The sequence below is a fragment of the Lipotes vexillifer genome, unplaced genomic scaffold, assembly GCF_000442215.2.
Source record: "Lipotes vexillifer unplaced genomic scaffold, Lipotes_vexillifer_v1.1 scaffold97, whole genome shotgun sequence".
Lineage (NCBI taxonomy): Eukaryota > Metazoa > Chordata > Mammalia > Artiodactyla > Lipotidae > Lipotes > Lipotes vexillifer.
In genome coordinates this window covers 1471742-1497260 of record NW_006775688.1, presented here as the reverse complement: position 1 = coordinate 1497260, position 25519 = coordinate 1471742, and the positions used below count along the sequence as shown (strand labels likewise).

General features: G+C 38.2%; 1 protein-coding gene across 1 annotated transcript in view; it reads right to left on the bottom strand.

The window, feature by feature from the left end:
- TSEN15 (tRNA splicing endonuclease subunit 15) overlaps positions 1–21689 on the bottom strand; it is a 36672-nt gene extending 14983 nt beyond the window's left edge. The window contains exons 1-3 of the mRNA XM_007450153.1: positions 21543–21689; positions 19258–19339; positions 18848–18983 (exon numbers count right to left, since the gene is read on the bottom strand). Coding sequence (XP_007450215.1) covers positions 18848–18983; positions 19258–19339; positions 21543–21665 — 341 coding nt within the window. The 5' untranslated portion in view covers positions 21666–21689. The remainder of the gene's footprint in view (positions 1–18847; positions 18984–19257; positions 19340–21542) is intronic.
- Between the last annotated feature and the right edge of the window lie 3830 nt (positions 21690–25519).

Genomic DNA, 25519 nt, shown 5'->3' with positions numbered 1-25519 from the left:
AAAAAAAAAAAAAAAAAAAAAACAGTTGGTCTATTTTATTACCTGGGTTACTGCTGTGATAACACATAAACAGCTAATAAAATATTTAAAAAATAATCATGATCTTTAAGAAAAGAGAAATTACTATTTACCGTCTTTAAAATCTGTATTTAAAAGCTACATTAATTCCAACAAAGAAAAAAGAACTGCAATTCATTGATTCAATGTAGGAAGAAGGAAGAATGTATTTTTTTGAAACATTGAAAACGTTGACAACAATGCTGTAAGAAACAGCTTGATATGGCTTAATAAGCTAAGCATCAGATTTAAAAAATCACAGGCTAGAAATCCTAACTTTGGCTCTGAATGAGTTGTCTTCACTTCTCTTAAAGCATAAATTGTACAAGAATCTTGCCAGAAGAGTTCTGACCAAACCAAATGACAAAAGTTCTTAGACTTTTAGCCTTATGGCTGCTGAACTAGCAGATGACCAATTTGGTATATGGAATGTTGAAGACTTTTTTCTAAATTTCTAGAGTAATATTCAGACTGGAAGATGCTAAGAAAGAGAATATTTGGAAAAATTGCCTCTCAGATAAACTGGCTGAAGGTATCTCTTTTAGAGAGGTTATCAATCACCACACATCAAAAGAAATGTCACAAATTTGTGGAAGTGGGGTGGATAAAATGGTCATTGGACAGGCTCCATCTTCACAGAAACTATCCACTATCCTTCTCTGGCACTGAGAGAAGACAGCCATTTATAATTTAGCTGGGTTTAAAAAGATGAATGATTCACTGGTATTACTAAGCAAGGAACTATGGTCCTTTGTAACAAAGGAGATTTACAGAGCATTTCAAAAAACAGTACCTTAACTGTCCCTGAATCTCATGATTGTAGAAAACACTTTGCTCAGCTTTTTTTTTTAAACTTATGTATAAAAGCAGATAAGCTTAAAATATGGCAACTGGGGTTTCAGTTTTCAGCACATCTCTCATATTTTACCGAAGAAACTAAATTGACATTGAAACTGAAAGACAACATAAATTCTATCAGAAAACAAACAAAAAACCCCAAAACTGATAGCTAAAAAACAGAAAAACATTTTTTTTCCTCACAATTTGGTATGGGTCCTTGTGTCAGTTTATTAAGAAATTTCCCCATTTGTAACTACCTATAATACTTACAGAAGCCTGTAAAACTATTATCCTAACTTTGCTGTAATATACTTCACACATTTAGGGACACTCAACAAATATCCATGGCAGAATAGTCCAAAGAGAAGCTAATTAAGCCATGTGAACACAAATTTGACTTCATTTGCTCCCTTAGCTCTGAAAAAGGCCCTTGTCTTTCATTAGCATTCCTCTGGTTGTCTCATTTTTAAATTCATCAGATCTCTTTGACCTCTGTGAATTTATTACTATGATTTTATATCATCATGAAGTCTGGGGAAACTGTAGTCATACCTCTACGGTCACTGACCAAACCTGCTACATGGATTCTTAGATTCACTTTAGTAAGAAACAATCTAGACTACTTTCCGTATGCCATCCGAATACATAACTTACTATTTTAAAATGTAAGCTAAAGATTATTTTACATTAGCTTTAGGAGGTATTTTTAGATGAGAGAAAAAGGAGCTGTGTCTTTCCCTTCAAGAAACACAAACAACTTCATACTCCATCAACATAATTTTCCCACTAGGTATCAGATATAGGCATTTTACCAATTCTATTCTGCCACTGGAGATCAGCAAGTAGTATTAAATCAATATTTTCACAAGGGACCAGTATACATAAGACCTTCTGAGCCTTGAAAAATACGCCAAAGTGTTTTAACTATGAGCAAATATTATGCATAACTGTTTTACAGAAAACACCAATCATAAACTGTACTTTTGCTCAAAGTAATGCATTCACTCACTGCTATTCAAATACACATTTGCTCTGTAATGGAATCTGTCTGTACTCTTGCCAAAAACTATGTACAAAAAATCACTAGGTCCAAAGCCTGGGAAAATAAATAGGAAATGGATACAAAAACTGTTTGGGCATTCTTAGAAATTGACGCAGATATAACATTAAATGTTGTCTAGATTTGTTACCTTTTAAGGAGTCACCAAATACATATACACCATAAAATAAACAATGGAAAGCATAAGCCTTGCAAATATATACGCCACTCTGCCACTCAGCAGTCAAGCAGCAAGATAGCTACTGCTGTAGTTTTAAGAGCTACAGTGAGATTATTTATTGTTATCACTGGGGAAATATTTTATAACTAAGTTGTAGTTAACTATGTAAATGATAGAGTGTGGTCCAGTATTACAAACAACAGACTCTAAAACTTGGGACTTCAATAAAGAAGACAGCTATCATGCCTTAATGTGTAATATGCCCTTTGTAAATAACATGAAGTGGCACCCACAGCAACTGCCAACTCCTCTGGCTCTCAGGCTTTGTATACTACCCAGATTCCCTAGTAATAAAAATGTCATTTTAAACTTTTTGAGGAATAAAGAGCATTAAAAAAAAAAAGCACTATAGGGCTTCCCTGGTGGCGCAGTGGTTGAGAGTCCGCCTGCCGATGCAGGGGATACGGGTTCGTGTCCCGGTCTGGGAAGATCCCACATGCCGTGGAGCGGCTGGGCCCGTGAGTCATGGCCGCTGAGCCTGCTCGTCCGGAGCCTGTGCTCCACAATGGGAGAGGCCACAACAGTGAGAGGCCCACATACCGCAAAAAAAAAAAAAAAAAAAAAAAAAAAGCACTATAATCAAGCAGCTAAGCAACACAGTCTAGGATAGTGATTTACAGCTGGTTTGCTCAGGTTGGTTGTGCAGTGTGTAGAAAGTAATTTGTTTCTAACAACAAAGCATCGAAGTTGGCAGGTCATATTTTAATATAAAATTAATATTCCCCATAATATATCATCACTCTCACCTACACCCATTCTACTGTGCTTTCTTGAGTGAAAGTCAAAGGGGGAAGTCAGCACTAAGAGGTCCTGGGAACAATATATGAACCAAAGCTCTACTGTATCTGTGCTGCAGTTCAAGGGAAGTGGACTAGAATCATAGGTCAGAACAACAATGACAACAAAGGTTAAAACCACCAGTCAAAGCTAGGCATTAAGCATCAATGCTACTAAGATCACACAGAGAGGTAACCAGACATAATACGTTGCCTGATGAAAGAACAGACTACCAGCTATAGTCTTACTAACATGATCCAACTGCATCTAATCAAGCTGCTGGTTTCAGCTGCCAATTTGCAGAAAACACAGAGGCCAGGGAGACATGTTGAAATGCACCATGAGTAACTGACAAACCCAGATTATGGGAGAGTATGCATGTCAAACAGCCCAGGTTCTTTAACAGAAAAATTGTAAGGAAAACAGAAGGACAGAGGCAAAACCCACAGATCAGGGGTTGGTAAACCAATGGTCTATGGGCCAAATCTGGACTGCCCTCTGTTCTTGTAAATAAAGTTATAAAAACCAAACCATTTGTTTATGTACTGTCTAACGCTGCTTTTACCATAACATGGCAGAGCTAAGGAGCTGCAATAGAGCCCAAATGGCCTGCAAATCCCTAGAGCTTTACGGAAAGAGTTTGCTGGACTCTACTGCAGATCAACAGAAATTTACAGGATATAACCAAAAACATTTTTTAATGGGAAAAATCTGAGATGTAAATAAAGAAGTGCTTTATTTGTAGAAATTAAGTTGATTTTAAAATGTATATAAAAAGTAAATGGGGCTTCCCTGGTGGCGCAGTGGCTGAGAGTCCGCCTGCCGATGCAGGGGACACAGGTTTGTGCCCCGGTCCGGGAAGATCCCACGTGCCGCGGAGAGGCTGGGCCCATGAGCCATGGCTGCTGAGCCTGCGCGTCTGGAGCCTGTGCTCCGCAACGGGAGAGGCCACAACAGTGAGAGGCCCGCGTACCGCAAAAAAAAAAAAAAAAAAAAGGAAAAGGACATTACATGCCTCCTGACCAAAGTACAGACCACCAGCTACAGTCTTATTAATATGATATAATCAAGGCCCTGGTTCCAGTTGCCAATTTTCAGAAAATACAGAGGACAGGGAAACGTTGAAATGTACCATGAGTACACCATAAAACAGTATAGCCAAAATAAAAGTTATTATTATAAAAGTAAGAATAACGGGAAAGGAAAAGGTAATGTTTAGGACAGGGCACACTCAAGTGGTTCTGGGATGGCTAGAAAAGTTCTATTTCTTGACTTGATGGGTTACAAGTGTTCAAAATGTTTGCCTTGTAACTCAATCTATGCATTTATATTATGTAGTTTTCTGTATCTGGTTTTATTCTACAGAAAAAGATTTTAAAATCACCAACAAAGTAAGAAGAACTATAGCTATGAGACTTTGTTACTATGAGATCTTGGAGCAACTCATTTAATCCTTTATTATCTTTTGGAAACAGTAGAGCATAAATAAAACCACATTTTTAATCTAAGCTTTTTATATGTGAAATTAGGATAAAACAATTACCCTATATACCACTAAGGATTTTAGAGCTGATGAAATGAGAGTATACATGTGAAGGTACTTTGAAATTCTGTAACTTCTCTACAAATGCAAAATACTCTTATAACCACATGGAATAACCTACAGCATCACTCCCGTGCTTAAAGCCCTTCAATAACACCATCCATGTACCAGTAATTTTTAGAGTTCCTTCTGGAAACCTAGGACTCAACAGACAAGCTTCAGGGGTAAGGAATCATGTATGTTGTACAGACTGTGCCTTGCACAAGGAGGCCAGGTACAAGTGCGTCTGAAATCTGATTTACGGTGCTTGCCAAACCTTGAATCCTGGTGAAAAGACTTTTTCTGTATGTCCAGAGGGAGTCCCTTTTTCTAATTCGCTCCAAGGCATGTTATGAGCTAGCTATAGCCCTGTTCAAAGATACCCCCATACCTTCTTTTTGTCAAACAATAACAATATAAACTGTCTGAAAACCTTATGCATCATCAAGATAAACATGAACAAGCACGTCTTATATTTGTATTTCCCTGATTACAAATAGATTTGAGGATTTCAGTTCCTCTTCTATGAACTGCCTGTTCACATTCTTTGCCCATGTTTTTCATTTGGGTTGTTTTTTTCCTTGAGGCAGAGAAGTTATTTACATATTCTGAATTAATCTTTGTCAGCTATATGTCAGTAAATCTCTTCTCCTAGTCTATGGAAACTTATATATTGTCAGTGGGACCATAAACGGATAACCTTCTGGACAGCAAGTTAGTAATAACCAGTAAAGATGAAGGTATAAATGCTATATGTCCCAGACATTTCACCTCTAGGTTTCTACATTAGAGAAACGCTCATACTTGAGAACAAGGATATATTTACAAGGCTATTCATCACAGTACAATTTGTAACAGCAAAAAAGTGAAAACAGTGATGGCCTTCATGATGTACGTAACTCTTCCAGCCTCATTTCCCATCCTTCCCTTTTCTCATGAGTTCTATACATTCATTTGTTCATTAGCAGCCTTAATCAATGCCATTAATCACCTACTCTGAACTAGATTCCATGCTAGGCAGGCAGGCACATTTAACTACTTGCACTTGTCCTACTAAAACATGGTGTCTTACAACTTTCAGGAGGCTTTTTCTGTCCTTCTTTTGGGTCCTGACACAACCTAGTGTAAAGTACTATCAGTACTCCACTACCCTTGTTATTCAGTTACCTAACAATAAAATAAGTGGCGGTGGTCCCAAATTACAGTTAATTAAATCTCTGAACAAAGGACAATTCTGTTTTTACCAGATCTCATCTAACAATTACCAAAAAATGAAATAAAAGTTATTTTCCAGCCAACATTTAGTGCTAGAACATTACTTTCAAGAGAATGTCTTAAATACCACATGCATATGTGGAATCACACACACACACAAAATTCATAAATACAGAGAACAGAATGGTGGGTGCCAGAGGCAGTGGGTGAAACGGGTGAAAAGAGTCAAAAGGTATAAACTTCCAGATATAAAATACATAAGTCATGGGAATGTAGTGTACAGCACAGTGACTACAGTTAATAACACTATTGCATATTTGAAAGTGGCTAAGAAAGTAGATCTTAAGAGTTCTTATCATAAGAAAAAAATTCTGTTACTATGTATGGTGACGAATGTTAACTAGACTCATTGTGGTGATCATTTCCCAATACATGCAAATATCAAATCATCATGTTTTATACCTGCAACTAATATAATGTTGCCTGTCAATTATACCTCAAAAAAAGAAAGAGGCTGTCTTGATCAATGCGGTATTCCTAGCACTTAGATCACTTCCTGACACATAATTGTCTATAAATATTTGCTAAACTAAAAAGTCCAAGCAATATTATCTGACAGTAATGATATTCAAAAGTGAACACAGAGTTATTTATTTTTGTAGATGATTTATTATCAGATAAATTAAGAGCTGTTTGTTCTCTTAAATTTTAAAAAAATGTATTTATTTAAGGTGAGCTACCTTCATAAATTCCTACCCAAATACTTTTAGGACTTGGCTTAATGAATCTCTTCCCTATACAAGGCTGCCAAAGCTTCAAACTCAATAATTTTCTTTGTGTTACTAATGAAGGAAAATTCCTACATTAACCACAAACGTCTGAAATTGCAGCATCTCTGTTAGATATGTAACATTTTATATACAAAGTACATAGAGAAGTAAAAATAGATAAGTTTGCCTACTACCTAAAAATATCACTCCTGTTAAAAACTGAGGAATGAAATCAAACAAACACACACAAATCTTTGCTAAAAGGTTATTTGCATACTTTGAGTTGAAAAAGTTTCATGCCATAAAAGGCATAATAAATATAATGTGTATTGGGCCTCATTTGTGCTATTTTGTGTATTATTATTCCACTGCATAATATAATTATGAATATTTATACAAAAACAAAACACATAGACTTAAGCCCTCTGAGTTATTAAATGCAAGAGTATAAAAATGGATTACTAAGTTAACCTTCCAACTAATTCTATTTAAAGAAGAAAACAGGGCTTCCGGGAAAATGGCGGAAGAGTAAGACGCGGAGATCACCTTCCTCCCCACAGATACATCAGAAATACATCTACATGTGGAACAACTCCTACAGAACACCTACTGAACGCTGGCAGAAGACCTCAGACCTCCCAAAAGGCAAGAAACCCCCCATGTACCTGGGTAGGGCAAAAGAAAAAAGAAAAAACAGAGACAAAAGAATAGGGACGGGACCTGCACCAGTGGGAGGGAGCTGTGAAGGAGGAAAAGTTTCCACACACTAGGAAGCCCCTTCGCGGGCGGAGACTGCGGGAGGCGGAGCGGGGAGCTTCGGAGCCGCGGAGGAGAGCGCAGCAACAGGGGTGCGGAGGGCAAAGCGGAGAGATTCCCGCACAGAGGCTCAGCCCGACCGGCACTCACCAGCCCGAGAGGCTTGTCTGCTCACCCGCAGGGGCGGGCGGGGCTGGGAGCTGAGGCTCAGGCTTCGGTCAGAGCGCCGGGAGAGGACTGGGGGTGGCTGCGTGAACACAGCCTGCAGGGGGTTAGTGCGCCACGGATAGCCGGGAGGGAGTCCGCGGAAAAGTCTGGACCTGCCAAAGGGGCAAGAGACTTTTTCTTCCCTCTTTGTTTCCTGGTGCGCGAGGAGAGGGGATTAAGAGCGCTGCTTAAAGGAGCTCCAGAGACGGGCGCGAGCCGCGGCTAAAAGCGCGGACCCCAGAGACGGGTATGAGACGCTAAGGCTGCTGCTGCCGCCACCAAGAAGCCTGTGTGAGAGCACAGGTCACTATCCACACCTCCCTTCCAGGGAGCCTGTGCAGCCCGCCACTGCCAGGGTCCCGGGATACAGGGACAACTTACCCGGGGGAACGCATGGCGGGCCTCAGGCTGGTGCAACGACACGCCGGCCTCTGCCATTGCAGGCCCGCCCCGCACTCCCTGCCCCTCCCTCCCCCCCGGCCTGAGTGAGCCAGAGCCCCCGAATCAGCGGCTCCTTTAACCCCGTCCTGTCTGAGCGAAGAACAGACGCCCTCCAGCGACCTACACACAGAGGCAGGGCCAAATCCAAAGCTGAGCCCCTGGGAGCTGTAAGAACAAAGAAGAGAAAGGGAAATCTCTCCCAGCAGCCTCAGAAGCAGCGGATTAAAGCTCCACAATCAACTTGATGTACCCTGCAGCTGTGGAATACATGAATCGACAACGAATCATCCCAAATTAAGGAGGTGGACTTCGAGAGCAAGATTTATGATTTTTTTCCCCTTTTCATCTTTTTGTGAGTGTGTATGTGTATGCTTCTGTGTGAGATTTTGTCTGTACAGCTTTGCTTCCACCATTTGTCCTAGGGTTCTATCCGTGCGGGTTTTTTGTTTCTTTGTTTTTTGTTTTTAATTTTTTTCTTATTAATTATTTTATTTTAATAACTTTATTATATTTTATCTTACTTTATTTTATTTTACTTTATCTTCTTTCTTTTTTCCTTCCTTCCCTCCTCCCTCCCTCCCTCCTTCCTTCCTTCCTTTCTTTCTTTCTCTTTCTTTCTTTTCTTTCTTTCTTCCTTTCCTCCATTCTTCCTTTCTTCCTACTTCTACTAATTCTTTCTATTTTTTCTCCATTTTATTCTAAACCATGTGGATGAAAGGCTCTTGGTGCTGCAGCCAGGAGTCAGTGCTGTGCCTCTGAGGTGGGAGAGCCAACTTCAGGACACTGGTCCACAAGAGACCTCCCAGCTCCACATAATATCAAATGGCAAAAATCTCTCAGAGATCTCCATCTCAACACCAGCACCCAGCTTCACTCAACAACCAGCAAGCTACAGTGCTGGACATCCAATGCCAAACAACTAGCAAGACAGGAACACAACCCCACCCATTAACAGAGAGGCTGCCCAAAATCATAAAAAGTCCACATACACCCCAAAACACACCACCAGACGTGGACCTGCCCACCAGAAAGACAAGATCCAGCTGCATCCACCAGAACACAGGCACTAGTACCCTCCACCAGGAAGCCTACACAACCCACTGAACCAACCTTAGCCACTGGGGACAGACACCAAAAACAACGGGAACTACGAACCTGCAGCCTGCAAAAAGGAGACCCCAAACACAGTTAAGATAAGCAAAATGATAAGACAGAAAAACACACAGCAGATGAAGGAGCAAGATAAAAACCCACCAGACCTAACAAATGAAGAGGAAATAGGCAGTCTACCTGAAAAAGAATTTAGAGTAATGATAGTAAAGATGATCCAAAATCTTGGAAATAGAATAGACAAAATGCAAGAAACATTTAACAAGGACCTAGAAGAACTGAAGATGAAACAAACAACGATGAACAACACAATAAATGAAATGAAAAATACTCTAGATGGGATCAATAGCAGAATAACTGAGGCAGAAGAACGGATAAGTGACCTGGAAGATAAAATAGTGGAAATAACTACTGCAGAGCAGAATAAAGAAAAAAGAATGAAAAGAACTGAGGACAGTCTCAGAGACCTCTGGGACAACATTAAACGCACCAACATTCGAATTATAGGGGTTCCAGAAGAAGAAGAGAAAAAGAAAGGGACTGAGAAAATATTTGAAGAGATTATAGTTGAAAACTTCCCTAATATGGGAAAGGAAATAGTTAATCAAGTCCAGGAAGCACAGAGAGTCCCATACAGGATAAATTCAAGGAGAAATACGCCAAGACACATATTAATCAAACTGTCAAAAACTAAATACAAAGAAAGCATATTAAAAGCAGCAAGGGAAAAACAACAAATAACACACAAGGGAATCCCCATAAGGTTAACAGCTGATCTCTCAGCAGAAACTCTACAAGCCAGAAGGGAGTGGCAGGACATACTGAAAGTGATGAAGGAGAAAAACCTGCAACCAAGATTACTCTACCCAGCAAGGATCTCATTCAGATTTGATGGAGAAATTAAAACCTTTACAGACAAGCAAAAGCTGAGAGAGTTCAGCACCACCAAACCAGCTTTACAACAAATGCTAAAGGAACTTCTCTAGACAAAAACACAAGAGAAGGAAAAGTCCTATAATAACGAACCCAAAACAATTTAGAAAATGGGAATAGGAACATACATATCGATAATTACCTTAAATGTAAATGGACTAAATGCTCCCACCAAAAGACACAGATTGGCTGAATGGATACAAAAACAAGACCCATATATATGCTGTCTACAAGAGACCCACTTCAGACCTAGAGACACATACAGACTGAAAGTAAGGGGATGGAAAAAGATATTCCATGCAAATGGAAACCAAAAGAAAGCTGGAGTAGCAATTCTCATATCAGACAAAATAGACTTTAAAATAAGGACTATCAGAAGAGACAAAGAAGGACACTACATAATGATTAAGGGATCGATCCAAGAAGAAGATATAACAATTGTAAATATTTATGCACCCAACATAGGAGCACCTCAATACATAAGGCAAAAACTAGCAGCCATAAAAGGGGAAATCGACAGTAACACATTCATAGTAGGGGACTTCAACACCCCACTTTCACCAATGGACAGATCATCCAAAATGAAAATAAATAAGGAAACACAAGCTTTAAATGATACATTAAACAAGATGGACTTAATTGATATTTATAGGACACTCCATCCAAAAACAACAGAATACACATTTTTCTCAAGTGCTCATGGAACATTCTCCAGGATAGATCATATCTTGGGTCACAAATCAAGCCTTGGTAAATTTAAGAAAATTGAAATTGTATCAAGTATCTTTTCCGACCACAACGCCATGAGACTAGATATCAATTATAGGAAAAGAGCTGTAAAAAATACAAACACATGGAGGCTAAACAATACACTACTTAATAACGAAGTGATCACTGAAGAAATCAAAGAGGAAATTAAAAAATACCTAGAAACAAATGACAATGGAGATACAACGACCCAAAACCTATGGGATGCAGCAAAAGCAGTTCTAAGAGGGAAGTTTATAGCAATACAAGCCCACCTTAAGAAGCAGGAAACATCTCGAATAAACAACCTAACCTTGCACCTAAAGCAATTAGAGAAAGAACAACAAAAAAAACCCAAAGTTAGCAGAAGGAAATAAATCATAAAAATCAGATCAGAAATAAATGAAAAAGAAATGAAGGAAACAATAGCAAAGATCAATAAAACTAAAAGCTGGTTCTTTGAGAAGATAAACAAAATAGATAAACCATTAGCCAGACTCATCAAGAAAATAAGGGAGAAGACTCAAATCAATAGAATCAGAAATGAAAAAGGAGAAGTAACAACTGACACTGCAGAAATACAAAAAATCATGAGGGATTACTACAAGCAACTCTATGCCAATAAAATGGACAATCTGGAAGAAATGGACAAATTCTTAGAAATGCACAAACTGCCAAGACTGAATCAGGAAGAAATAGAAAATATGAACAGACCAATCACAAGCACTGAAATTGAAACTGTGATTAAAAATCTTCCAACAAACAAAAGCCCAGGACCAGATGGCTTCACAGGCGAATTCTATCAAACATTTAGAGAAGAGCTAACACCTATCCTTCTCAAACTCTTCCAAAATATAGCAGAGGGAGGAATACTCCCAAACTCATTCTAGGAGGCCACCATCCCCGATACCAAAACCAGACAAGGATGTCACAAAGAAAGAAAACTACAGGCCAATATCAGTGATGAACATAGATGTAAAAATCCTCAACAAAATACTAGCAAACAGAATCCAACAGCACATTAAACGGATCATACACCATGACCAAGTGGGGTTTATTCCAAGAATGCAAGGATTCTTCAATATACGCAAATCAATCAACATGTGATTAACCATATTAACAAATTGAAGGAGAAAAACCATATGATCATCTCAATAGATGCAGAGAAAGCTTTTGACAAAATTCAACACCCATTTATGATAAAAACCCTGCAGAAAGTAGGTGTAGAGGGAACTTTCCTCAATATAATAAAGGCCGTATATGACAAGCCCACAGCCAACATCATCCTCAATGGCGAAAAACTGAAAGCATTTCCACTAAGGTCAGGAACAAGACAAGGTTGCCCACTCTCACCACTCTTATTCAACATAGTTTTGGAAGTTTTAGCCACAGCAATCAGAGAAGAAAAGGAAATAAAAGGAATCCAAATCGGAAAAGAAGAAGTAAAGCTGTCACTGTTTGCAGATGACATGATACTATACATAGAGAATCCTAAAGATGCTACCAGAAAACTACTAGAGCTAATCAATGAATTTGGTAAAGTAGCAGGATACAAAATTAATGCACAGAAATCTCTGGCATTCCTATATACTAATGATGAAAAATCTGAAAGTGAAATCAAGAAAACACTCCCATTTACCATTGCAACAAAAAGAATAAAATATCTAGGAATAAACCTACCTAAGGAGACAAAAGACCTGTATGCAGAAAATTATAAGACACTGATGAAAGAAATTAAAGATGATACAAACAGATGGAGAGATATACCATGTTCTTGGATTGGAAGAATCAACATTGTGAAAATGACTCTACTTCCCAAAGCAATCTATAGATTCAATGCAATCCCTATCAAACTACCACTGGCATTTTTCACAGAACTAGAACAAAAAATTTCACAATTTGTATGGAAACACAAAAGACCCCGAATAGCCAAAGCAATCTTGAGAACAAAAAATGGAGCTGGAGGAATCAGGCTGCCTGACTTCAGACTATACTACAAAGCTACAGTAATCAAGACAGTATGGTACTGGCACAAAAACAGAAAGATAGATCAATGGAATAGGATAGAAAGCCCAGAGATAAACCCATGCACATATGGTCACCTTATCTTTGATAAAGGTGGCAGGAACGTACAGTGGAGAAAGGACAGCCTCTTCAATAAGTGGTGCTGGGAAAACTGGACAGGTACATGTAAAAGTATGAGATTAGATCACTCCCTAACACCATACACAAAAATAAGCTCAAAATGGATTAAAGACCTAAATGTAAGGCCAGAAACTATCAAACTCTTAGAGGAAAACATAGGCAGAACACTCTATGACATAAATCACAGCAAGATCCTTTTTGACCCACCTCCTAGAGAAATGGAAATAAAAACAAAAATAAACAAATGGGACCTAATGAAACTTCAAAGCTTTTGCACAGCAAAGGAAACCATAAACAAGACCAAAAGACAACCCTCAGAATGGGAGAAAATATTTGCAAATGAAGCAACTGACAAAGGATTAATCTCCAAAATTTATAAGCAGCTCATGCAGCTCAATAACAAAAAAACAAACAACCCAATCCAAAACTGGGCAGAAGACCTAAATAGACATTTCTGCAGAGAAGATACGCAGACTGCCAACAAACACATGAAAGAATGCTCAACATCATTAATCATTAGAGAAATGCAAATCAAAACTACAATGGGATATCATCTCACACCAGTCAGAATGGCCATCATCAAAAAAATCTAGAAACAATAAGTGCTGGAGAGGGTGTGGAGAAAAGGGAACCCTCTTGCACTGTTGGTGGGAATGTAAATTGATACAGCCACTGTGGAGAACAGTATGGAGGTTCCTTAAAAAACTACAAATAGAACTACCATATGACCCAGCAATCCCACTACTGGGCATATACCCTGAGAAAACCATAATTCGAAAAGAGTCATGTACCAAAATGTTCATTGCAGCTCTATTTACAATAGCCTGGACATGGAAACAACCTAAGTGTCCATCATCAGATGAATGGATAAAGAAGATGTGGCACATATATACAGTGAAATATTACTCAACCATAAAAAGAAACGAAACTGAGCTATTTGTAATGAGGTGGATAGACCCAGAGTCTGTCATACAGAATGAAGTAAGTCAGAAAGAGAAAGACAAATACCGTATGCTAACAAATATATATGGAATTTAAGGGAAAAAAAATGTCATGAAGAACCTAGGGGCAAGACAGGAATAAAGACACAGACCTACTAGAGCATGGACTTGAGGATATGGGGAGTGGGAAGTGTAAGCTGTTACAAAGTGAGAGAGAGGCATGGATATATATACACTACCAAACTAGCTAGTGGGAAGCAGCCGCATAGCACAAGGAGATCAGCTCGGTGCTTTGTGACCACCTGGAGGGGTGGGATAGGGAGGGTGGGAGGGAGGGAGACACAAGAGGGAAGAGATATGGGAACATATGTATATGTATAACTGATTCACTTTGTTATATAAAAAAAAAAGAAGAAGAAAACAAACTTAAAAAGCTAGAAGAGCAGTAATCACCAGTTGGGAAAAAATAGAAATAAATAGGACACAAATTTATTCTAGACTTATGAAATGATTTGATTCAAACAGGCTATTGATTTTATTTTTTAGGATTAAATTCAGGTAAACTCTAAATGGTAGTTCCTTCTCCAAACAAATAATATATTAATAATACTAGGTAGGATGATATTTGTTAGAGTAATTAAAAGACACAAAGGGAGAGATTTAAGGAGTGAATTATTAAGTCTTTTAGACAGAAGCATTATTGGAAATAATGCTAGTAAAATTGTGTGTTGATATTCAAACACACAGAAAAATTTCAGAGTAAGGAGCCTCTCAAAGAAGGGTATAAATAGCCTGATATATCAAAAAACAATTCTCATAACAAATCACACATATAAAAAATATTTAATAGAAATCTAAAAATTTAATTTTATGCAATACACACAATGAAAATAACCAATTATGGTAGCTTTGATTTGGAAGGGATCTTACATGTTATCTACTGATAATCTATATCCCTCAATAAAAGACAAAGAAAGTGAAACTCAGAAAAATTAGGTGTGTCTCCAATCATCAAAGAAAATGTTGTGTCAGTGTCAAGACCAGAACTTAGGTCTTATGGCTTTGGTCCAGTGGTCTTTCTATTAAATCAATATGCATTTATCATAGAGAATTAGGAAAGGAATAGGTGTTTATCAAAGTGCTTCATGTTAGAATTTACGGTGCTCTGTCCTTGTCCCTGCGTGTAAACCCAGTCAGATACACCTATGTCTTCCTCTGTCCTTTCTACCTGCCCCACAGCCTCAGAGGTTCAGGTGTTCCTCCTCTAGCTCAATATTAATCTCTTCAACTAGTCTCTTGAACCCACCACTCCCCACCTCTCAAGAATCTTGCTCCATCAGTAATTACCTTTACTCCTCTATGTTCAGACTTTCTCTAGGACAGTTCACAGGGCAGCTGGCTTCCCTCAGAACAAGCAAGTCAGAGAGAGTGCCTGACAGAAACCATAGTCTTTTTTTTTTTCTTGAAGTATAGTTGTTTACTATATATATATATATATATATATATATATATATATCTCACTTTGCTGTATATCTGAAAAAAAAAATGTGTGTACATATATATTCTTTTTCAGATTCTTTTCCATTATAGGTTATTACAAGATATTAAATATAGTGTCCTGTGCTATATAGTAGGTCCTGTTGTTTATTTTATATATAGTAGTGTATATCTGTTAATCCCAAATTCCAAATTTGTCCCTCCCCTCTTTCCCCTTTGGTAACCATAAGTTTGTTTTCTATGTCTGTGAGTCTATTTGTTTAGTAAATAAGTTCATTTGTATCATTATTTTAGACTCCACATATAAGTGATATCATATGATATTTGTCTATCTCTATCTGACTTACTTCACTTAATAGGATAATCTGCAGTTCCATCCATATTGCTGCAAATGGCATTATTTCATTCTTTTTCATGGCTGAGTAATATTCCGTTGTGTGTGTGTGTGTGTGTGTGTGTGTGTGCGCGCGCGCACACACACACACACACACACACATACCACATCTTCTTTATCCATTCATCTGTCAATGAACATTTAAGTTGCTTCCATGTCTTGGGTACTGTAAATAGTGCTGCTATGAACACTGGGGTGCATTATCTTTCAGAATTAGAGTTTTCTCTGGATATATAACCAGAAGTGCGATTGCTGTATCATATGGCAACTCTATTTTTAGTTTTTTAAGGAACCTCCATACTGTTCTCCATAGTGGCTGCACCAATTTACATTCCCACCAACAGCGTAGGAGGGTTCTCTTTTCTCCACAACCTCTCTAGCATTTATTATTTGTAGGCTTTTTGATGATGGCTATTTTGACCAGTGTGAGGTGGTACCTCATTGTAGTTTTGACTTGCATTTCTCTAATAATTAGCGATGTTGAGCATCTTTTCATGTGCCTATTGGCCATCTGTATGTCTTCTTTGGAGAAATGTCTATTTAGGTCTTCTGCCCATTTTTTGATTGGGTTGTTTGTTTTTTGGATACTGAGCTGTATGAGCTGTTTGTATATTTTGGAAATTAAGCCCTTGTTGGTCGCAATGTTTGCAGATATTTTCTCCCATTTCGTAAGTTGTCTTTTTGTTTTGTTTATGGTTTCCTTTGCTATGCAAAAGCTTGTAAGTTTAATTAGGTCCCATTTGCTTATTTTTGCTTTTGTTTCCATTACTCTATGAGATGGATCAAAAAAAAGAATGCTGAGATTTATGTCAAAGAGTGTCCTGCCTGTGTTTTCCTCTAGGAATTTTATAGTATCCAGGCTCACATTTAGGTCTTTAATCCATTTTGAGTTTATTGTTGTATATGGTATTAAAGAATGTTCTAATTTCATTCTTTTATACATAACTGTCCAGTTTCCCCAGCACTGCTTATTGAAGAGGCTGTCTTTTCTCCATTGTATATTTTTGCCTCCTTTGTGGTAGATTAATGGACCATAAGTGTGTAGGTTTATTTCTGGGCTTTCTTTCCTGTCCCATTGATCTATGTAGCTGTTTTTGTGCCACTACCATACTGTTTTGATTACTGTAGCTTTGCAGCATAGTCTGAAGTCAGGAAGACCCGTATTCTGAAAACTGTAAGATGCTGATGGAAGAAATCGAAGATGACACAAACAGAAGGAATGATATACTGTGCTCTTGGATTGGAAGAATTGATATTGTTAAAATGACTATACTACCCAAAGCAATCTACAGATTCAGTGCAATCCCTATCAAATTACCAATGGCATTTTTCACAGAACTAGAGCAAAAAATTTTCAAATTTGTATGGAAACACAAAAGACCCCAAATAGCCATAGTCTTTTATAATCTAATCTTAGAAGTAACATCCCATCATTTTTGCCAAGTTTTATTTACTGAAAGCAAGTCACTAACTCCAGACCACACTCCAGGGAACAGAAATACACAAGAGTGTGCCCATCAGAAGGCTGGATTATAAGAAGCCATCTTAGAGGCTGCCTGCCACAGCTTCTAAAGAAGAAAAGCAAAAAGGGAGACTTGTTAACCAGATACCAGGACTTCCTATGAAGCTACCAATTAGGAAAATGTGGTATTGGCACAAGGATAAATATATTGACTAATGGAATATAAAGAGAGCCCAGAAACAAATCAATGCATAGAGGGAGCTTTGGAAAATGACAGAGATGATATGTCGGACAATAAGGAAAGGAGGGAATATTCTGTAAACGGAGGTGGAGGAAAATGGTTATCCAAATGAAAATAGGGTTCCTAGCCTTCCTCTCATACCATTAAAAAAAGCAAACTTTAAAACTCTTAGGAAAATATAGGTGAACTTCTTAGACCTTTAGACAGGAAATAGTTCTTAAATTAGATACAAAGATATTGATTATTGAAAATGGATGAATAGGATTATATTCAAATTAAGAACTGTATTCATCAAAAGATACCTGAAAGACAGATTTTAAAGCTCAGAAACACAACCAAAAGTATTATTATCAAGAATATATAGAGAACTCCTAGAAGTCAGTGAGAAAACTATAAGCAATCCAGTAGGCAAAGGATATAAAAATACATTTCTCAAGAGAGGAAATATTAAATATATAAATAAATGTTCAATATCAGAGAACTGCAAATTAAGACCACAATGAGATAAGCCATTCAACTGACAAAAATTTAAAAGTCTAAGAATACTAAATATAAGAGACCACACAGCTTCCAAAGATTGCAGGGGAAAGTAAATTGAGGCAACCACTTTGGAAGACAGTTTGAAATTACCCCCTGAAGTTGAACATTAGCAACACTCCATCAGCAAGAGAGTAGGTGTGAAAACTGTGGTACAATCACACGATGGAATGCTATATGGCAGACCCCACCTCCAAAATACACAATAGATCAATGTTAGCAGTATGACATTAAGTACATAAAGTGAGCCTCAAATGATTACATGCCTTTTTATAAAGTTAAAAAGATCTAAAATGAAACAATTCCCAATGAACATGAAAAATACAGTAATACTTTACAGTAAATGAATACTTGTTAAATACTCATATTTAACTTATTCCTCAAATAACCAAAAGTAAAGCAATGATCCCTGTACCCCAAATTCCTTTTAAAATACATTACTACCTCTACAGATGCTTTGAGAGGAAAGGAACAAAACCTCCAAATTTTTACAGTCATCGAACAGCAGATTATCTGAAAATGTTAACAATATGTGGCAGACACATTGTGAGAGGGAAAAATCAAGATTGTTTTTAACCACATTCCTTGTTTCAAAACTTTCCAATGTCTTTCTCTACAGAATCTCTGTCATTAATTAAAACCAACTTGTTGAAGCATCTGTGATATATCAATATTAGAATATTAAGATATTTTATTTTCAAAGGAAAAGTGTAAATGACAAATGCTCTGTTTGTATCTGTATGTAAGTGTACATTGCTGTGACCTGGAGTTGACTAAAAAAGTGGAAGACAAAATTTTACAAAATGTATACAAACACTATATATATATATTCCTACCTCTAATTTAATGATTCCTAGTGCTTTATTCAGGAAAGGGACTAACCTGTTAAACAAAGATCAAAAATCACCTGCCCACCTGTTATGGCTGAGGGAAGCACTGACGGGTGTAGGTACCACAGTCTGTAACCCTTCTCCTTCTATCTCAGTACCAAGAAGGCAGATGAGCTGGAGATCTGGTAATCCCACACAGTTTACTTCATGCCAACTTTTACCTGAAAGTGCATCATTGAATGGACAATAATGTTTATCAAAGATAAAAATTCCAAACACCTACCTAATACTCAGCTGAGCAAACATCACTTATAAAGCTATGTTTCCTTATCATTCTAGTATTTTCTGTTACCCAGTAATTCCCAATGTAAAGGAATAAAGAAATCACAACAGTGACAAAATTAATAGCAAATGTATAAACGCTATATGCCAACCCAACTCCTCATCCCCCGACCACCGCCCTAATAACAAAACAATAATAAAACAAATACTTACTCTCCATGAGGTCCAGGTAAACCAAGAATGCTATATAAACTTGGGTGGCATCTCCTATATCTAATTCCATCATTTCTAAATACTGAAAATCAAAATGTAATTGTCAAATAGAGAAGGAAGAATCTCTTAATATTTTCTTTCAATCAACAACTATTCATTAAATAGATAATATATAAGACTCTCTTATAGGTATAGTGGGAGTTACATGGCAATTAAGCCCTGATCCCTATCTCTAAAAAACTTATGGATTGTTAGGGTAGACACACGCACACCTGCAATTGTAGGTAAATAAAAATACATGACAGTAAGTGACTAAAAACCAAGTGAGTGGAATAAAAAAACATGACACAACAGGTCAAAGGAGCTCCACTCAGGTAGCTTGGTTGGTGAATGTTTTCTGGCAGAGGTGGGATGCAAATTGGGCCCTGAAGGACTTGTCGTGTATGATTTGAATAAATAGAGAAGGTAGAGTAACAGTGTGAGTAATCACACAAAGGTGGGAATAAGCAACACATATTCAAGGGCCTATAAAGAAACCTATCTGCCAGGAGTAGAGACATTTTTTAATAGAACTTTTGTTGGCGCATGTTAGTGGGAGCCTCTATTTCCCTGGTCTCTTATTTACTTGTGGAGAAAGTCTGCAAGAAGACCACTCCTGGCCTCTATCCCCACCCCTGCTCACTCAAGAGTAGGGAGTTATTTCATTGTTTTTTAAAGGACCAAGCGAGCTGCTGCTGCTTTCAGACTTGTTGATCAGCACTGAGCAAACATTCTTCAGGAGCCTGCCCCTGCAAGAGAAGCCTGAGGTATTCGAGCTATGTCAGTGACTAGGTGGGGAAGCAGGGACAATGCAGAAGTGAGGCGTCAGCAAACCTGCCTGGGTGCAGATCTGAAGTCACACTTCCCCATCGGAGTCCTCCTAAGTGTGCACAGGTACAGGAAAAGAGGGGTGTTATTAACTGTCCTCCTCAAACCTTAAACGTGTTTGAAAATGACGCTGAAAAGGCAATTGGGGACCAGGTGGCAAGGTCTTGATGGTCAAGCTAATAGTTTGAATTTTACCCATAAGGAAATTCTCTAAGCATGGGAATAATATAATCAAAATGGTGTTTGAGGATGATAAATCTGATACTGCATTACTGGATCGACCTAAGTAATTTTCAAACTGGATAATACAAATGCAGAACTGAAAAATCAAACAACCAATATAAATAGTAACATGAAATCTAGAAGAAGTTTTTAAAATTTGTTACTGTTGTTCCACTTATTAAACACTTAGGTAATGTTTACTATATGTCAAGTGCTTTACCAATATTAACTGATTTAATCCTGTAACAACCCTATAAGGTTAGTACTATTCTTATCCCCATTTTACAGATGAGAAAACTGCGAAACAATGAGATAAAACAACTTGCACCAAAAAAAAAAAAAAATCACAAAGCTGGCGACAGAACCAGGATTCAAACCCAGGCAGTCTAACTTTGAGTTCATGCTCCTAACCACCATGATCCCTCTCCATGTTTTGGTTCTTTTATGGCACTGAATAACATCTCCATGCTAGTGTTTGTTTTTCTCACCTTGAGGGGAAATAAAGGGATCAGAGCAGGAGGATAAAAATCAAGCAAGAGAAGATGAAAAGATCTTCAAATTGTTCCTTTTCTGGACTGTTTTTAGATTATTATCTATGAAATATTGCTCTCCAGCAGAAGACTGCAATTCTACTAAAGTTACTAGACCAAAGTATCTAGTCCCTGATATTCCTACAAAAACCCTTATATCCATTCACTATCCGTTCATTGTTTGGGCCATGACTGGTACAGGGCAGCAATTTGCCAAGCACAGGCAAATGAGGATTGTGCCTAAACCTTAATCATTGTAGACTACTACATCTTATCCATGGCCCACAAACTGTTTTGCTTGGTTACTGTGAGTATTAAATGAAACCATCCCCAGAACGAGCCCTAGACAGCAAAACTCAGATTAGTGGAGTGGTTACTATCTGGCCTTGAGGAGCAATGTATTCAATGTTGTTCCCTCCAGCTAAGAACGGTCTGAGGGAGGGGGAAGGGGGCGGTGTCAGAACAAGAGTTCAACTCATTTAAACAAACAAAAACAAGGTTGCCTGCAGCGGGCAGCGAGCATAAAGGATCCCCTTCGGTGAGGTTCGCGCGTAAACGGCGATTCCATGCGGTTGGGAGTCAAGGGCCCAAAGGGGAGCACGGCCCGTGGGTTCCGCCTGGGGTAGAGGCCTGGACCGGCGCCCTGCTCCTCTCGCGCCTCCTGACCTTAGGGTGCGTGCCCATCCAGGCGTCCTCGGGGGCCCATGAGAGGGCGCCGCCGCCGCGATCGCCGCTCGGGCGCACATCGCTGCAGCCCGCGGTCGGCTGGGACTCGCCGCTCTCCTCCATGCCCTGCTGTGCTGCGCGCCAGTGGTGCACCGCGCTGCGCTCTCCGCGCCCGGCCAGAAGCAAAGACGCGCGCGTTTGGGTTCCGCTTCCCAGTCGTCCGCTGCGCTGGCGCGGGAGAGCTCAGATGCTGGGAGGACAGTTCTCTCAGACCCATCTTCAGACAAACACAGCTAGAACCTTGGCAAACGCACTCCCCTTTCGGTTTATTCAAATCTGGGCAGATGCTAGCGAGAAGAAGGTTCAAGGATACCCCGAGTCCAGAAGCCCTTAATTCTCCTTACGTCAGCGCTGTTTGCAACTCTGCTGAGAAAGCGGGGGAGACTTAAGGCTTCTTTGCCCTGACATGTAAGCTTAAAGTGTGGAAGTGGATGAGATCTCCAGAGAAGAAAGTGGAAAGGAGAAAGACCAGACTGCCAAGGACCTTATTTTTAGGGTGGACCGACCTTTCAGGATTAGAGGAGCAAGAGTAAACACGAGTTGTTGAAAGTAAACAGGAGCGGTCAGAAAAGTAGGATGCAAACCAGCATAGCATAAGCACGTGACGTGGAAGTTCAGGCCGAGGAGTTTCAATCAGGCAGAGTAGGACATTTTAAGCATTTACCTAAATCCCTAAAGTGAAATGGGGGGACGCTAGAAGTTGCTTTTATGCTTTCACAGTATCCCTCTTCCTGAAGTGTTAAGAATAGACCTTAGGGGTCAAGGGTGGAAGCAGGGACTGGTTAGGGGGTATTGCATTAACCAAGGCAAGAAGTGACTGTCAAGAGTCAAAGTACCAGGCAGGGATAGAACTTCTGCTTCCAAATATGACAGACTAAGACCCTACTGGACTATCCCCCAGCAGAAAACATCTAGAAAAATGGGACATAATACAAAAAGCAACTACCAGAATGCCCTGGAATGCGAACAGAAGCATGACTCTGGTGGGGAGGGCAAGCTTGCTTGGAGAAGGGCAGATGAGGAACCATAAACGAAAGTTGCCCTTTCCTTGGAGTTTAGCTTGGAGCTAAGTGCAGTCCAGGAGGCAGGCTTTTTGGCAGCAGGGGTGCATGTGGGAAAACTCCCAGTTTTTCTTTTCTGGAGAAACCAAAAATGTGAAGCCAGGAAACTTTGAATGCTGAAGAAATTAAGAAATCCCCAAAGGGCAGGAACCAGAGAGAGGATCCCCTAACTCTGCTCACATCTCTGACAGATCCTGAACCACCTGAAATAGAATTACAGCAGTTCTGTTAAAAACAAAAGATCTGAACTGAGACTAGGGTTATCCTCAAAGAAACAGAGTTTACAGTTCAAATTTAGCCGAGAAAATCACCTGCTAATGCAAAGGAAATAACACTCATCATAGAAAAGTAATAGAATCCAGAACCTCCACAACTTATTATTCATAAAGTCCAAGATATGATTCAAAACTACTGACAAATGAAAATCAAGAAAGTGGATCACATTTTGTAAAATCTGACCCTGAGATGAATCAGATGTTGAAACTGACAGATAAAGATTTTAGAGTAACTATTATAACTATCCTCACTGAAGTAAAACAAAACATATTTTCAGTGAATGAAACTCTCAGGAGACAAAAAAAAAAATCTCATCAGAGAAAAAGAAAAAAGAATCACATGGAAATTCTGGGCCTAAAAATTAAAGTTTCAGAAATAAAAAAAAATTTCACTGGTTGGATTTAACAGCCAAATGGAAATTACAGAGGAAAAAATTAAATGAAATTGAAGGTAGAGCAGTCATCCAAGAAATCATCCAAGATGAACAAGGAGAAAAATGATTTTTTAAACATAAACAGAGCCTCAGAGACCTGCCACATGATATCAGTCAATCCAACATACATGTAAATGAAATACCAGAAAGAGAAAAGAAATAGAATGGGACAGAAACAAATGGAAGAAATTAAAAATTCCCCAAATTTGATGAAAGAAATTTGCAGGTACAAAATGCTAAATGAATACCAAGTAAAATAAACACAATGAAGTCCATGCTGAAGTCGAACTGTTTAAAACCAGATAAAAAGCTTGAATGCATTTTTAAAAATGCATTACATATAAGGAGAAGTGCATGAAGATTCATAAATTGCCCTAGAATGTATTACATTTGAATGAAGTCATTAACCTTTGTGTCTACAAGCAGCCTCTAAGCCCTAAAGAAGTAAATGATACTGAAATTAGTAGGCTCCTTGAAGCACTGAGCACTGACACTAATTCAAGTAATTAGAGTTAAGTAGATCTTTCTCTCTCACCTCTAAAGATCCCAATCAGTTCAGGTGATGGTACTTATAGAAGCATTTAAGAGTGTTCTGTTCCTCATATGAGGAAAGGGGAAATTTTATAAATCAGTAAGGAGATCCAGTGGAATTAGGTACTATGTGAACAAAGCTCAGACATCTTCAAGGGAAGATTTTCAACTTCAGAAAAAAAAAAAAAAAAAAAAGGGGTATGGGGCAGGGAGGTTAGGGAATCCCAAAAGTATACAGAAAGAACCATAAACTGAAAAAAAAAAAAAAAAAAGCAACAGGCTAATGCTATCCTTTGGCAAATAGATGAAGTTCTATTGCTTAGAAAAAACATGGTATATTTAAGCATAAATATTAAATGCTTCTGACTTTTGATGTCATCATCTATTATAAAGAGTTGAAGAATGAAAATAAAATGTCTTTTGCCATTTGTATTAAACAATGGAAACATAAATAAGTCTTGGTGATTGGAAATGGTTAAGAAAGAAAACAAAATATTTAGGAACACTTAACCTAGTGTTTAAAGTATAGTCAAAATGTCTGTTGTGACAATCTAGAGTAAAATCCACCAAGGACAGGTTAGAGTTTCAGCTTCTGATAGACTGAAGAATTTCTCCTTTTATAAATGCTTCAGTGGTTCACTATATTGGAGAACCAAAGTGGTTAGGAAAAAAGCTAGATAAGTAACAAGTAAAATTCCCCGAGTATACTGGGTGAAATCAAATCCAGTGTAATCTGGCACTTGCTCTACTGATTTCCCATGTTGATATCTGAGCCAGACCATTTTATTCCTACAAAAAAGTCTGTAATGTTTAGGCAGAGACATTAATTCAGTTAGAGTCTTCAGAGGAAAAACGAACTTTGAATTGTGATACGAATGTTTAGTGTGTTAAAAAGAAAAAGCTTTGACACAGTATTGTGTAAGACAATGATCTCAAGCTGAAAAATACAGGCTAGCATTCTGGATCAGCTTTTACTTCACTGATTGTAAGAATGTTCTTATATATCTCGTTCCTTCTTTTGTACACAAAGCATACAATTCCCCATTCTCTGTGTTTCCAGGAGAATAGGTGAGATGTTTATGCTTTTAGTAAAATATTTAGAATGCTATGGTATTTTACTATTCATATGCATGAGCATGTATGAAGAATCTCATACATATAGAAAAGAATTCAGAATTATCAAAATATGTTCTCTCCAGTTTCTCATAAATTTAAGAGTGCAATCTAAATTCCCCATTTAAGAAATCAGAATATAGTATATCTAATTTTTTAAAATACTGCTTACATTTGGAAAAAACCCAACAAAAATAAGGTACCTAGAATAAAAATGAGCAAACCCTTTATGGAGAACATTGTAAATGTTATTGAAGCTCATTAGAGAAGTATATCTGTCCATTAATTTAGGTCTTCTCTAATGAGCTTCAGTAACATTTATTGGTCAGTTTGGGGTGAACTGCCATCTTTATAATACTGATTTATAAATTGTATAAACTGTAAATTTCAATCACAGTCCCAACAGGGATTTTCTAATACTTGATAAACTGATTCTGAGATGTGGGCATAAAGGGCCAAAAATAACCAAGACCCTTCTGATGAACACACTGAGGGAACTTAAA